Source organism: Syngnathus leptorhynchus, chromosome 7 (genome assembly GCF_054491065.1).
Source record: "Syngnathus leptorhynchus isolate UIUO chromosome 7, UIUO_Slep, whole genome shotgun sequence".
NCBI classification, from domain to species: Eukaryota; Metazoa; Chordata; class Actinopteri; order Syngnathiformes; family Syngnathidae; genus Syngnathus; species Syngnathus leptorhynchus.
The window spans coordinates 12,810,001-12,825,482 of record NC_141201.1 but is presented as its reverse complement, the minus strand read 5'-3'; the positions used below and the strand labels follow the sequence as shown (position 1 = coordinate 12,825,482).

Sequence of the window (15,482 nt, the reverse complement as noted above, 5' to 3'; positions counted from 1 at the left end):
CTCATTCTGTCTCGTCTTTGTGTGAATTATACGGCACTATTTGGCTGGTGGATGGACAGGCCATCAACACACCACTTTTCTCCCCAGTGACCGTGTACCATATCCCTCTGTCCAGCAAAGCGGTGCCTCACAACAGCGGGCCACAGCCTTTTACGAGTGTATAAGTGTATTAGTCATCACCAAAATCACGAAAAATCCATATTTAGGCCGCACCCGACGACAAGCTGCAGGGTTCAAAACTTTAGCAAAAAGAAGTGGCTTATAGTCCAGAAATTACGATATATATGGGCACCCCTGATAATTTTCAAGAATTTCCTTCATACAGGGTCCGGCAATATTATCTGACACATTTGTAGGTGTTAGGGTTGATAGATTAGTTTGATCCTATGCTTATGTTGGAATGTAACCTGTAATAATTAACATAGCTTGTCCTGTCTTAACAATTTCATTTTCGTTTTTGGTCTTGCCCCTGCCACATTTTCTGCCGTTCTGGCGGTGCGAGGTTGGCCGGTTGCTTTTCGTTTCAGTGCTGATCGACTGGCTCTGAAGTTAGTAACCCATAACAAGATCGTGTTTTCGAGCAGGTACGGATCATGCCTACCAAGTCTGAAGCTCAAACGGAACGCTTGTTGTGTTGCAGTTACAGATTTGTTCTTGATAAACGTTTCCACAATGAAAGCGCGATGCTCACCGGTCCAATTCATGTTGGCAACTGAAACGAAACAAAATAACATTATTCGAAAACAAAACAAAAATGAAATGAAACGAAACAAAACAAAATATGTACTTTTCGAAAATAAAAAAAAATACTTTTTTGTTACTTTAATTTATTCGCATTCTATTTAACCTACAAATGTGTCGGATCATTTTGCCAGACCCTGTAAATCATTGGTTGTTCGGATCAGCAATTTCAGTTAAATATATCATATTGCAGACAAACACAGTGACATTTGAGAAGTGAAATTAAGTTTATAGGATTTACAGAAACTGTGCAATCATTACTTGAACAAAAGTAGGCAGGTGCATAAATTTGGCACCTCAACAGAAAAATGAAATCAATACTTAATAGATCCTCCTTTTGCAGGAATAACAGCCTCTAAACACTTCCTACAGCTTCCAATGGGAGTCTGGATTCTGGTTGAAGGTATATTTCTTTACAAAACATCTCTAGTAGTATTTAAGGTGGCCAGTTGCAAGTTGTTCTCCTCTTTGCATCTTCTCTGAAGAGTGAGCAGCAGAGAGACTGACGCTAATGCTATGAAAACAAGTGCAGACACACAATATTATTAAAGTGAAATACAGTTTATTATTTTTGTGTCTTCTCAAACTTACCGCTTTATTGTGTCCGTCGTTTCCATAGATTGAAGGAACTGAACCATCAATGAAATGAAGTCTTTCGGCAAATCCGTCTCTATTAGAGATGCACCGATCCGATATCTGGATTGGATATCGACCCCGATAGCAACAAAATAGATGGATCGGGTATCGGAAAATGCAGCCAATTTGTGAGCCAATCCTTTCCTTAGTCTATTGGGACGTGGGCTACGTCATACATCAGCAGCACGTGTGCCGCATGCCACGAGAGTTTTCTAAACAAACACAAACATGGAGCGAACGAAAGAGTCAGCTGTGTGGAGGTACTTTAAACTGAACATGCCAACTAGCTCGACGGCGGTTTGTAATGTCTGCAAAGCTAATGTTGCCAGGGGTGGTGGTAGTACTGCCAGTTATAGTTGAGACTCTATACTGGCAAAATATTTCTGAAACACTCCTTATCAAGCAGGACTTTGCCCACAGATATGGGAACACTGCTTGAAAAATGAAATTTTACCAGGCATGTTAGAGATGTTCTGACTCTAACTTATTTTTGCAAGAACCACAACAGGAGACAGTATGCCCTTTTTAAACACTTGCAAGTGGAGAGTCATTTGTCGCTGTGCATACAGCGATCATCGAACGAGGTCTGACTTGGGCCTCTTGCAAGAGCCTTTTTATTGAGAGACGCAGGGTGGGGTGTGAGTGGGCAGGATGGGGGTGAAACCCCTGGCCTCTGATCACATCATAGCAGGGGTTGTTTTACGATGTTGAGTAAACAGAACAACTTTGATTGCGTCTTCTACAGTTGGTCAATCAGTGCAAAGGATCTTAGCATTTTGTTCTACTACTTTGTTAAGACAGGACAAGCTTAGGTTAATTATTACTGATTACATTCCAACATAATACGATCAACCTAATCTATTCAACCCTAACATATCCCTCCTGTTTATCATATAATGTTGTCAAGAAAAACAATAAAAAAAAACAACACAGAAACAGCATATCATTGTACCCATCACTTGCGAAGCATTTTCGATGGCCAAATCCTTAAGTTTCTGTAAGACATGTACAGCTAAACAGCATCATCGCAATCTACGTAGATCAATTTTAGTGTGTGAGTGAAAAACCTGCGGCAAGATGTTATAATGCAGGAAAAGTCTCACACGGTCCCTCTGCCTTAGGCGACCAGAATGTTACCAATAACAACAGTCAAGACAAAAATTGCTCGTGATTGTTCAGCCGTCGGGGGCTTGGCACGCCCACTGTTGGAAGGTGAGCACAATTCTCACCCCCTTTGCAGCACTGCTTCGTCGGGGGAGAACCTGGAAATGTCTGCTGCGCGGTTGTCGTCTTCAGTGGCCAGGGTAGACTACCTGGCCACCAAGGGGGAAGAGGATTATTCTGCCTCTATTTGAACTGGGGGCGGGGACGCTGTCGATGGTGGATCTGCTTCCTTGCTGGAACCGTCGTGTTGCAGTCATCAAGTCCAGAACCATCCTGTTTTGCGAGACCATTTGGTCAATAGCCTGAATCGCTCTGTTTTGTCCATCACTGATCCCAGACAGGCTCATGAGAGTCAAAGGTCACAACAGCCCTGCGTTGACGTCCAGAAGAGTTGCGTGCTGTCGTCAACTGATGATGTTGTATTCTGTAGGTGTGGTCTGTCACCCACACTGGTGCACACACTCCTGTCCAGTTGGCGGGCAGCATCGGACAACCTTTTTGATCACAAAGCCACCAGCCATTCTGTATGAAGTAGGTTCTGTTTGATGGCGCAGCCATGTTGGTAGGAGAGCCCTCACCACTTGAAATGGCTCTCTTATCCTGACACTCAGCGGTGATGTCCAAAGCTCCCATCCAGTGTCCTCCTGGAGAGCAGTCGTCGTTGATGCATTTGTGGGTCTTGTTTCCTTGGATGTAACATGTATAGTTCACTTCAGCTGGTCTCTCTGTGTAGGCCACTTGCGGCAACGTTCGTCCTTTAACAGTCACATTGAGATTTGTCCAGACAAGCTGATCACTGGTACCGTCTGCAAGTCCAGGGCGGAAAGGGTCGGCATCACTGACTGTGACAGCATGGTGTTGATATCCAATTCCTCCCATGGATGCCATACATTTTGCTTTAGTGACATTCATTGCTCTGGCCTCCAAGTGAACTTGCGTGGAGGAAGGGGGGAGTTTGGAACACACATAGCATCCCTCCTGTGTGTGAGCTCTCACACTGAACTTCACATATCGGTACCAAGCGTTGGTTTCGTATGGGTTTCTGGGGTCCCATGACCAGTCCTCGAAATTCTCATCATGTGACCATCTTCTTCCACGAATGACACTGTCCATTGGTCCATTCAGATGAGCCCACAAACCATAGCACACAGCGCAGCATAGAATCCACCTGGCATATGGAATTCCGTTGCTACTAGGATGGCAGAGACACCGGGACATCTCCTCGCCTAGCGGAGTGGGGATCGCTGGATTCTTCACCAACATTGAGACGCTCCACCCTAACCGATGAAACCCCTTTGAAGTCGGACTTCCCCACCACTCCGAATGAGGGGTCCAGCACTCTCTGCAACTTGCAGTGGCTGAGGTGAATCCAGCTGGGCCGTTCAGCAATCTTTACTGCAGTGGGAGTAGTCAGCAAGACTTGGAATGGAACCCTAACCCTAACCCTCCCACCGCGGGCTGGCCCAGTTCTTTCTTTTGATGACCTTGATGTAGACCCAGTCTCCTGGCTTGATGAGGTTGTCAACCTGTGGGGAAGGAAGACCAGGCGGCAGTAAATTTGCATTTAACACATCTTTCATTTTGAGCGTTTTGATCATGTAATCTGCCAAGGTCTGTTCTTCATCTGCTTTTTGCAAATCTGCAGGGAACACAGGTAGTCTATATGGTCTCCCATGTATAATTTCAAAAGGCGTTAGCCCTTCTGAATTGGGGGTGATTCTCATATAGAGTTTCACCAAGTCTAGGCACTCCGGCCAGGCTCTGCCTGTTGATTCCATGCATTTTTTCAACCTGCTTTTGATAGTAGCGTTTGCTCGTTCAACCAGGCCTGCACTGGATGGGTGCCACTGTTAAGGCATCTACTCGTTTAGATGGAACTATTTCAACCCATTTGGAAAATGCATCAATCATCACTAGGCAGTATTTGTGAGGTCCACTTTGTGTGAGTTCGATAAAATCCATGTGCATGATTTGGGATGGGTAAGTTGGTTTTGGAAATGAGCCTCTCTTAGATCTCATGTTTCCTTGTGGATTATGTTTCACACAAACAGGACATGCTTTACAAAAAAAAATTAAGTAAGCATCTAAACCAAAGGTAATGAATTGTTGATGTATGATGGACCTCATCCCTCCTGTCGACACATGGCAAGGCCCACGTGTCGCAATTGCTGCTGCCTTAAAAAGTGTTTCGAAGCGTGTGTGGGTCAGGCACATTAGGTGCTGCTTCATTTACTACTCGGAAATCTTGTATCATTCGCCAATCAATTTTATTGGCCTTTTGGACTGGAAAAACAGGAGTCTTGCAAGGAGAATCCAAGCACTTCCTAAAGATTCCTCCTGACAAAAGACCATTTATGACAGGGGCTGTCCCATTTATTGCCTCCTGGTTTCAAGGAGATTCTCTGATCCCGGTTAGATTTGGATGTTAAGTCCTGTAACAAATGGTTCCTTTGATCAGTCAAACAAATGTTGATGAGCCAGGGAAGCGCATAAGCGCGTGCCCTTCTAAACACCCACACCACTTCCTCATAGCTTCGTTAGTAATTAGCAACAACCTTTTTTTTTTTTCTTTTTTCTTAGCATTTAACTTGCACAAAATCACTCTTTCGTCAAAGTTGTTCTACTAATCTTCCATAGTAGTCTCGAACAACCTCAACTATTCAACCTATATTTTCCTTTCATTCAGGAAATCATTCATCCCTGCTCATTTGCATCTCACACACAGTCACCGAAGAGGAGTCTTTTCATCACATTTGTCTGAAGTTATCCAAGTCCTCCACACAACATTCATATACCATTCTCAACACAATCCCTTTTCGTAATTATTCCTAATGTTCCCGATAGAACAATTCACCAATCAAAAAAAACTCAACACACAAAAAACCAGGTTGCAACACAATCACACAATTTTAGGGCTTTAACTTACTTGTCCCCTGGTTCCTTGCACTGCCGGATCCCGTCAATCCACTGTTGTCAGACGAAGGCAGACCTAAGATGCTGGCCCAGCGAAGAATTTTCTTGCCAGGTCTTTTCTTTACCAGGTCCTCCTAATGGACGCTGGCCTGTCGACAATGCAGCACGTCGTCCTCCGTCGATCAGCAGTGGGTATGTTGGAATCCGGGTCATGGCACCACAATTTTAGAGATGTTCTGACTCTAACTTATTTTTGCAAGAACCACAACGGGAGACAGTATGCCCTTTTTAAACACTTGCAAGTGGAGAGTCATTAGTCGCTGTGCATACAGCGATCATCGAATGAGGTCTGACTCGGGCCTCTTGCAAGAGCCTTTTTACTGAGAGACACAGGGTGGGGTGTGAGTGGGCAGGATGGGGGTGAAACCCCTGGCCTCTGATCACATCATAGCAGGGGTTGTTCTACTACTTTGTTAAGACAGGACAAGCTTAGGTTAATTATTACTGATTACATTCCAACTTAATATGATCAACCTAATCTATTCAACCCTAACAAGGCACTTCTTTGAGGTTCTGATGTTGTGCAATGATTTGTGTGGATTGATGGATCCAACAACGGAGCATTTTGATCCCTCCATTTCAGCATCCTTGACTTGTTTGAACTACAAAAGTCTCACAGAGTAATATACAAAGCGGATTCATCTTAAACATGGCGGATTTGAGAATACGCCATGTTTATTACTCGGATTTCTGTTTGGCAATATCCATTACCTTGTTTAGTTTGTCCCGCCCCAACGGATGTGATGTAATCGATAAAAAAACGTCATAGAAAACGGAGAAATCTGAACATAGTAAAAAATAGCCCCCAAAACGATCACAACAGTATCGCTGCAGCACCTAAAGGGATATATTACACTTTTCTACACTCCTGGATATTCCAGGTACACATTGTTTTAAATTGTTTTTTCAATGCCAAAAAAGTCAATTTTACAAGATATGTCTACTTTAAACACCAGACTCCAATCATAAGCAAGGAATGTCTTTTTAACAAAAATTGCATGTCTCTGCGCACACCCTTTGTAAAGGGCCTTTTTAAAGTCTTCAACTAAAGTAAGACACTCCGAAGGTTTTTTCCACCTCCGAAATCACCCTGCCGACCTGATTATATATATTGTCCTTAATCTCTTCTGACCTTTTCAGATCAGTGGATTCTTATTCTACTCAGGGGTGCGCTTTTCTTTTTACTTTCAGAATTTTCTCAACCATGGGATTTGCATGTTTCAGTACTTCAGTGTCAAAAAATATCCCTTCAACATATATTTTCTGCATTACGCATACTCGCTCCACGCCGCCTCGCAAATCTCAATGTATTCCACTTTTATGTTGAGATACAACTATTACATTTATTGTTGGGTTCATCAACATTTATCAAGAATCTCACAGAGGCAGAAAGTTGTCTTCAATGGCCAACGACTTCTGCCGGAGGGCGCCTGAGACACACACACTCAGGATGTGTGGCCCGAACCGCGCCCCAAACACAGGCTGGCCCCTTTTTATTGAATAAATGCAATGGGTGGAGTTTACACAAATGTATAGCTTCTCTTGATCACAGCAGTACGTTCATCTCATGATTTCAGGAAAACAAGGATGTTGTTGTTTAAGGCGAGCAGTATGGACCTCTCAACGATGTCATTGTTCAAACCAGGATGTCATTTTTTAAAGCGATTCATGGCTCCCGCCATATGCATCCTGAACCATGAAAAACACCATTGTTCTCTTAACATTCTATACCGGTTGGAAATTCCTGGGCACAAGGTCAAACTGCCCTACAGCCAAGATCTTCCATTAGAACCAGAGAATCTAATGATAATATATAACATATTTGCCAACATTTATATTTAAATCATGTATGAAATTTAAAAACAATAGCTTGTAAAAATGTAGAAATAAAAAAAAAAAAAAGAAGTTTCAAAAATGTTGCTGACAGCTGGTGTGAATCATTAAATAATATGACTCATTTTTTAAATATTGACCATTTCCACAGTAATGAACACGTTTGTGGTGCCAGAGAACAATTATGGCATAACTAAACTGTGCTGGTTATCTTTGAAGACATTTCACCTCTGATCCAAGCAGGTTTCATCAACAAGGCTTGGTTAGGACTGCACCTGCCAAATTGGTGTTAAAAAAAATCCTATGAATGGACAAGATGAAGGCATGCTGTAAACCACGAATGGCATTATTCATTTGGAACGCGAAACCCCACCACATATGATAGTGAAAGAAAGCCGGTGGCTACAAGATGAAAAATCACCAAGTATTTACAGAATTTACTTATGCATAGCTGCCTGGTGCCTCAGGTAAGCTGTCCAGACCCGACTGGAGGTATTGAAGACAAAGCGGATCCTCAGTGGGGATCAATATTTTCCCATATCGGCCCACCTTTTGGAATGTAGCCTGGAGAGTAAAACCCACTTTCTTTCTGTACAAAAGAAATGGGTCTGGCGAGCCCGACCTCGACCGTGGCTCAGCCAGTTTCAAACTGAACCGTGCAATCAAATTTACTTGCGGCAACATATTGTTAATGAGCAACGTCATACTTTGGTGTTGGAAGTCTATCCTCATAACATTCAAAAAGGCGTACAAGAGAGGAAATATTTTTTACAGTTACTATTTAAAGTGTAATAATGAATGAAACACATAGTTATGTATTAAAACCCCAACAGTGAGCAGCCTTAGAAGCATGTATTACAAAAGATGTTTTTTTTTCTTTCTTCATCACATCCACTCTTCACTGATTAGTTTTCCACACCTCAGAATTGCACTTGATGCGACTGTGACCAGACTCAATTGCTAGTACAGTGATCAGTCCATGTTATTTGGAGTGGCCTTCCATTAAATGTTCGGCAAGCGCCACTGTCAATCTATGAATTCATTTTAAACTCATTGCATTTCTATTCTTTGGTTTTCCACTTAACATGACTTTTAGTGTTTTATTGTGGTTTATGTCTTTTTTCTTATATCTGATTCACTGCGATGGAATTTTTAAGGTGCTCAATATATAAAATTGAGTTGAACTACGTTGAGAAAGAACAAATGATGCAGAATTCCAGAACAATCAGCAAATTACTCTGTTATTGTCTGTATCCAAGCAAACTGTTATTGGCATATCCTGAGAATGAAATGATGGGTGAACAAGAACATTAGCAATTGCAACAACTATGATACTAATAACAGTTGAGGGTTCCTTCTAACCGCTGGGTTCAAGCACAGGTGTCAAACTCAAGGCCTAAGGGTCAGATCTGACCCCTACATCATTTTGTCTGACCCGCTAAAGCAAATCACGTTTGTCAACTTCCATGATCTTTGCTAATATCTGTACAAAATTTTAAATTCCATCCATCCATCCATCTTCTTCCGCTTATCCGGGGTCGGGTCGCGGGGCCAGCAGCTTTAGGAGGGACTCCCAGACTTCCCTCTCCCCAGCCACTTCATCCAGCTCATCCTGGGGGATCCCAAGGTGTTCCCATGGACTCGGATTTGGAGGTGCTGACCCTCATCCCGACCGCTTCACACTCGGCTGCGAACCGCTCCAGTGAGAGCTGGAGATCATGGCCTGAAGAAGCCAACAGCACCACGTCATCTGCAAAAAGCAGTGACGAGATGCTGAGGTCCCCTAACCGGACCCCCTCAACAGTTGAGGGTTCCTTCTAACCGCTGGGTTCCTGCACAGGTGTCAAACTCAAGGCCTAAGGGTCAGATCTGACCCCTCAACGCCTCGGCTGCACCTAGAAATTCTGTCCATAAAAATTATGAACAGAATCGGTGACAAAGGGCAGCCATGACGGAGTCGAACCCTCACTGGGAACGAATCCAACTTACTGCCGGAAATGCGAACCAAACTCTGGCATCGGTGATACAGGGACCGAACCGCCCTTATCAGTTAGCTCGGCACCCCGTACTCCCGAAGCACCCTCGACAGAACCTCCCGAGGGACACGGTCGAACGCCTTCTCCAAGTCCACAAAACACGTGGACTGGTTGGGCGAACTCCCATGCACCCTCGAGGATCCTGCCGAGGGTGTAGAGCTTGTCCACTGTTCCACGGCCAGGACGAAAGCCACACTGCTCCTCCTGAATCCGAGGCTCGACCTCCCGACGGATCCTCCTCTCCAGCACCCCTAAATAGACCTTACCAGGAAGGCTGAGGAGTGTGATTCCCCTGTAATTGGAACACACCCTCCGGTCCCCCTTCTTAAAGAGGGGAACCACCACCCCAGTCTGCCAATCCAGAGGCACCGTCCCCGATGTCCACGCAATGCTGTGGCGTGTCAGCCATGACAGCCCCACAATATCTAGAGCCTTTAGGAACTCCAGGCGCATCTCATCCACCCCTGGGGCCTTGCCACTGAGGAGTTTTTTAACTACCTCAGTGACTTCGACCCCAGAGATTGGGGAGTCTGCCTCAGAGTCTCCAGGCCCTGCTTCCGCAATGGAAGGCGTGTCAGTGGAATTGAGGAGGTCTTCGAAGTATTCTCCCCACGACGTCCCTACTCAAGGTCAGCAGCACGCCATCTCCACTGTTAACAGTGTTGACTGTGCACTGCTTCCTCCTCATGAGACGCCGGATGGTGGACCAGAATTTCCTCGAAGCCGGCCGGAAGTCATTCTCCATGGCCTCGCCAAACTCCTCCCACGCCCGTGTACTTGCCTTATCAACCGCCGTAGCCGCGTTCCGCTTGGCCATCCGGACCGATGGGACTCGTTCTTCAGCTTGACGGCATCCCTTACCGCCGGTGTCCACCAGCGGGTCCGGGGATTGCCGCCATGACAGGCACCAACAACCTTACGGCCACAGCTCCGGTCGGCTGCCTCAACAATGGAGGCGCGGAACATGGTCCACTCAGACTCAATGTCCCCCGCCTCCCCCTGGACATGGGAAAAGCTCTGCCGGAAGTGGGAGTTGAAGCTCTTCCTGACAGGGGATTCTGCCAGAAGTTCCCAGCAGACCCTCACAGAGCGTTTGGGTCTGCCAGGTCGGACCGGCATTTTCCCCCACCATCGGAGCCAACCCACCACCAGATGGTAATCAGTTGACAGCTCCGCCCCTCTCTTCATTCGAGTGTCCAAAACATGCGGTAAATCAGATGACACGACAACAAAGTCGATCATCGAACCGTGGCCTAGGGTGTCCCGGTGCCAAGTGCACACATGGACTCTTATGTTTGAACATGTTGTTCATTATAGAAAATCCGTGTCGAGCACAGAAGTCCAACAATAGAACACCGCTCGGGTTCAGATCGGGGGGGCCGTTCCTCCCAATCACGCCCTTCCAGGTCTCACTGTCATTGCCCACGTGAGCATTGAAGTCACCCAGTAGAACGATGGAGTCCCCAGAAGGAGCGCTCTCCAGCACTTCCTCCAGGGACTCCAAGAAGGGTGGGTACTCTGAGCTGCCGTTCGCTGCATAGACACAAACAACAGTCAAGACCCGTCCCCCCACCCGAAGGCGGAGACAGGCTACCCTCTCGCTCACCGGGGTGAACCCCAATGTGCAGGCGCCCAGCCGGGGGGCAATAGGTATGCCCACACTTGCTGGACGCCTCTCACCGTGGGCAACTCCAGAGTGAAAGAGAGTCCAGCCCCTCTCGAGAGGGCTTGTACCAGAGCCCAAACTATGTGTGGAGGCAAGTCCGACTATGTCTAGTCGGAACTTTTCTGCCTCACACACCAGCTCGGGCTCCTTTCGAGCCAGAGAGGTGACATTCCGTGTCCCTAGAGCCAGCCTCTGCAGCCGGGGATCGGACCGCCAAGGTCCCCGCCTTTGGCCGCCTCCCAGCTCACTTTGCACCCGACCCCTTTGGCCCCTCCTACAGGTGGTGAGCCCATGGGAAGGGGGACCCACGTTTTCTTTTCGGGCTATGCCCAGCCGGGTCCCATGGGCAAAAGCCCGGCCACCAGGCGCTCGCCTTCGAGCCCCACCTCCAGGCCTGGCTCCAGACGGGGACTCCGGTGACCCGTGTCCGGGCGAGGGAAAACGAAGTCCATTTTTGTTTGTCATCATAAGGGGCTTTGGTGAGCCGTGCTTTGTCTGGCCCCTCACCTAGGACCCTTTTGCCATGGGTGACCTTACCAGGGGCATGAACCCCCAGACAACATGGTTCCTAGGATCATAGGGGCACGCAAGCCCCTCCACCACGATAAGGTGACGACTCACGGAGGGGTGTTATAGCTCTATAACCATTATTTAAACTGTTATTTACACTTCCATTTTTCATTCATTTTCAAAACCTTTTTTATAAGGACTCGCTGAAGGATGTTTAAATTGATAAGTTTAACAGTCGTAAAACAAATTGCTCACAATGTCTACCACAACACAATACTACAAATTTTTATTTGGACTTTTAACAATAATAAGCACATGCATGCATCTAAAAACATAATTTCTTTTTGTGCAAATCCCAGACAGCACTGGACATCAGACAGTCTGTATTTGGAGGAAAAAACATCCATGTTGCCACAGCTCATGAAGACCTGGCGTATTCCTCATATGTTCACCAGTACAGCTCTGGGAAATTCGATAATGCGCTGTGAGTACATTGAATTCAAATAAAGAAGTGAATACTGTTGGACATTACATATACCGTACATAACAATGTTATGTTAACAATAGTGGGGTAGTGTGTTATCATTTTTGTTTTTCTTGAACTACAGCTGAACTTTTAGTCGAGGTCAAGCAAAATGTGAAGTTTCTCAAATACATTGGTGCAGACATTTGTTTTTTGTTTTGACTTTTAAGTGCAAACTTGAGATGAGCACTGTACAGTGGCAGTCAAATCAACTCACTTCACCCTAAGCAGTACTGTGGCAACCTGAATAAACTCATATAATGTGACAGACAGGGCAGGACAGCCAAGTGCAGAGTAACGCAGACTTTATTGAATGCAAGGGAAGGGGAAGCGGAGTTCTGGAGCTCGAACAGGAGTGGGTGGATGCTCATCCCGCGGCGTGAGACGCCGCAGCTACGTGGAGGAACACGCTCTATGGGGTGCTGGGAACCCGGGGAGCAGGAGCTGACCTGACGGAGAGAACAGCAAAGCAAGCAGGGCGGAGTGCTTGCGGTGATTGTAGTCGGGGACGGGCAGAGATTCAGGACGGGTGGTGAGCAGAGCGTGGTCAAAAATGGACTGACAGTCAGGGCGGGCGGCAAGCAGAGCATGGTCAGTAACGGGCAGATGGTCAGGACGGGCGGCAGGCAAGACAGGTCAGCGAACGGAACAGGTCAGCAACAGGAGTCAGACGGGTCGACCGCAGTGAGCAAACAGGTAGCATCTGGGACAGACTGACAGAGAAGTAGCTGGATAGCAGGGTTTATGTAGGGAGGTTAACGAGCAGCCGGCAGCTGTGGGTGATTGAGCTGATTGGCGGGGTGTGGCTATGAGCACGTGAGAGGCGGGGTTTACTGGGTGATTGACGGGCAGGCGTGAGCGTTGACATATAAACTTACAAACTTAGAGTGTACAGTAATCCCTTGCTACATCGCGGTTTGTTTATTGCGGTTTCACTACATCGCAGATTTTTTTTCCAAATGTAAAACAATTAAAATTCTAAATAAAAGTTGTATTTTGGGGAATTATGGCACAAAAATTGCCCACACGCCAGCAGAAGGCAGGGAGTGACCACACAATTGCTATGCATACACTTGTTACCATTTTATCAAGAAATTGTAATAATAAAGAGTTCCAAAAACATATTTACAGTGTTGTTGTACCTTGTTATAGAGAAAATGTTATAATAACAAGAGTTCTAAAAACATATTTTCAGTATGTACAGTTGTACCTTGTTATAAGAAAATGTTATAATAATAAAAGCTGTTCTAAAACATATTTACAGCATGTGTTAAGAATTCTCCATGTTATTTTATTCAAGTCGTGCTTTGATTTGAGGTAGGGTGCTTTATTTTGAAGGCCGTTTTAGGGCGATACCACTTCCTGTTTCACGTTCATGTACATATATGTTACAGTGGTACAGCAGTCATTGACGATGTAAGTGGTTCTAACAAGAGAAATGAACAATCACATATGTCTAACCTTTAGGACAATGGGCCGGATGAGCAGGATGGCTGTCGTAGAGTCACGCCGGTCCCGATTGATGAGTGCATCTACCCCGGCTTCCAGGAAAAAAAATATCCAATCCGATCTGCACATGCCGAGGTGCGATAGAAGGCACCGGCATCGCTGAATGGACAAATACAAACCGGAATTGGTAGAGGTTGTGAAATTGTGTAAAATGAAAATAAAAACAAAATACAGTGGAGCCTCGGTTTTCGAACGTCCCAGTTCTCGAACAATTTGGTATTCGAACAAAACATTTTTGATTTTTTTGCTTCGGATGTCGGATGAAATTCGGTTGTCGAACCTCGCGAGATGAGCCGAAAGGACCCGCATCAACTGACTCCATTCGTTATTACATTCTCGTTACTCTGAGGATTGCATCAACTCTAATCATGCCTCCTAATGAAACAAGTGGGAGCAGTAAAGCCATTCTAAAACACAAAGATGCTCCTAAAGCAATGCGACAGTGAGCGCCCGGCGCGCTGCGGTTGCGCGATCGGCCAAATTTAAGCTCCCTGCGCACTGAGGTCCACTTAAATTTTGGAAAGTCCATTAGAACTTAAAGGATATTTTCTAAATTTGAGCAGTTGTGCGGTCAGCGGTACTCTACGGTTGAGCGTTTGGCGGTGTGCTGCAGTTGCTCGATGGGACAAGATTAAGCTCCCTGTGCACTGAGGTCCACTTAAATTGTGTAAAGTACATCAGGACTTTAAAAATATTTTCTAAATTTCAGCGACGGCTCTGTCTCAATAATGCGACCAGCGTGTTGCAGTTGCGCGGTCGGTGACGCGCTACGGTTGTGCGTTTGGCCGTGCGCTGCAGTTGCGTGATCTGACAAAATTAAACTTCCTGCGCACCGAGGTCCACTTAAATTTTGGAAAGTACATCAGGACTTTAAAAATATTTTCTAAATTTCAGCGACCGCTGTCACAATGATGCGACCAGCGCGGTGCAGTTGCGCGGTCGGCGACGCGCTACGGTTGCGCGTTTGGCGGTGCGCTGCAGTTGCGCGATCAGACAAAAGTGCGCAAATGAAAAAATGACAGGTTTTTTTTTTTTTTTGCTTGGAACGTATAACATTTTTTTTCCATTATTTGTAATGGGAAAACATGATTCGGAATTCAAACGATTCACTTCTCCAACAGCCTTCTGGAACGGATTGTGTTTGAAAACTGAGGCTCCACTTGTACAATGATTTGAAAATCCTTTTCAACCTATATTCAATTGAATACACGACAAAGACAACATATTTAATGCTCAAACTCATAAACTTTATTTTTTTTTTCAAATTATAATTAACTTTGAATTTCATGCCTGCAACACGTGCAGTAGAAGTTGGGAAAGGGCTTTTTTACTACTTCGTTACATCACCTTTCCTTTTAATAACACTCAATAAACGTTTTGGAAGAGAGGAGACTAATTCTCATAGCTTCTCATGTGGAATTCTTTCCCATTCTTGCTTGATGAATCGCTTCAGCAGCAACAGTCTGGGGTCTTCTCTGTTGTATTTTACGCTTCAGTGCCGTCTGAGGGATCGAAGGTCACGGTCATTCAGTCTTGGTTTCCGGCCGTGGCGCTTACGTGCAGTGATTTCACCAGATTCTCTGAACCTTTTGATGATATTATGGACCGTAGATGTAGAAATCTCTAAATTCCTTGCAATTCAAGTCAAGTCAAGTTTATTTGACTTGACCTAAATCACAAGCAGTCTCAAAGGGCTTCACATAGACAATCAATTGACAATTATTCTCAAAGCATCCCCTAATCTTGGGCTCCCAAAAGGGCAAGGAAAACCTCAAAAAAACCCTACCAGGGGAAAAATGAGAAACCTTGAGAAGGGACCACAGATGGAAGGACCCCCCTTTCAGGATCACCAGGCTGCAATGGATGCAAAGAGGGCACATAAAATATATAA

At 45.5% G+C, this 15,482-nt stretch overlaps 1 protein-coding gene across 1 annotated transcript in view; it reads left to right on the top strand.

Annotated features, from left to right (window-relative positions):
• Positions 1-15,482, top strand: part of appbp2 (amyloid beta precursor protein (cytoplasmic tail) binding protein 2) — a 134,090-nt gene that overhangs the window by 53,991 nt on the left and 64,617 nt on the right. The window contains 1 exon segment of the mRNA XM_085916750.1: positions 11,919-12,043. Coding sequence (XP_085772876.1) covers positions 11,919-12,043 — 125 coding nt within the window.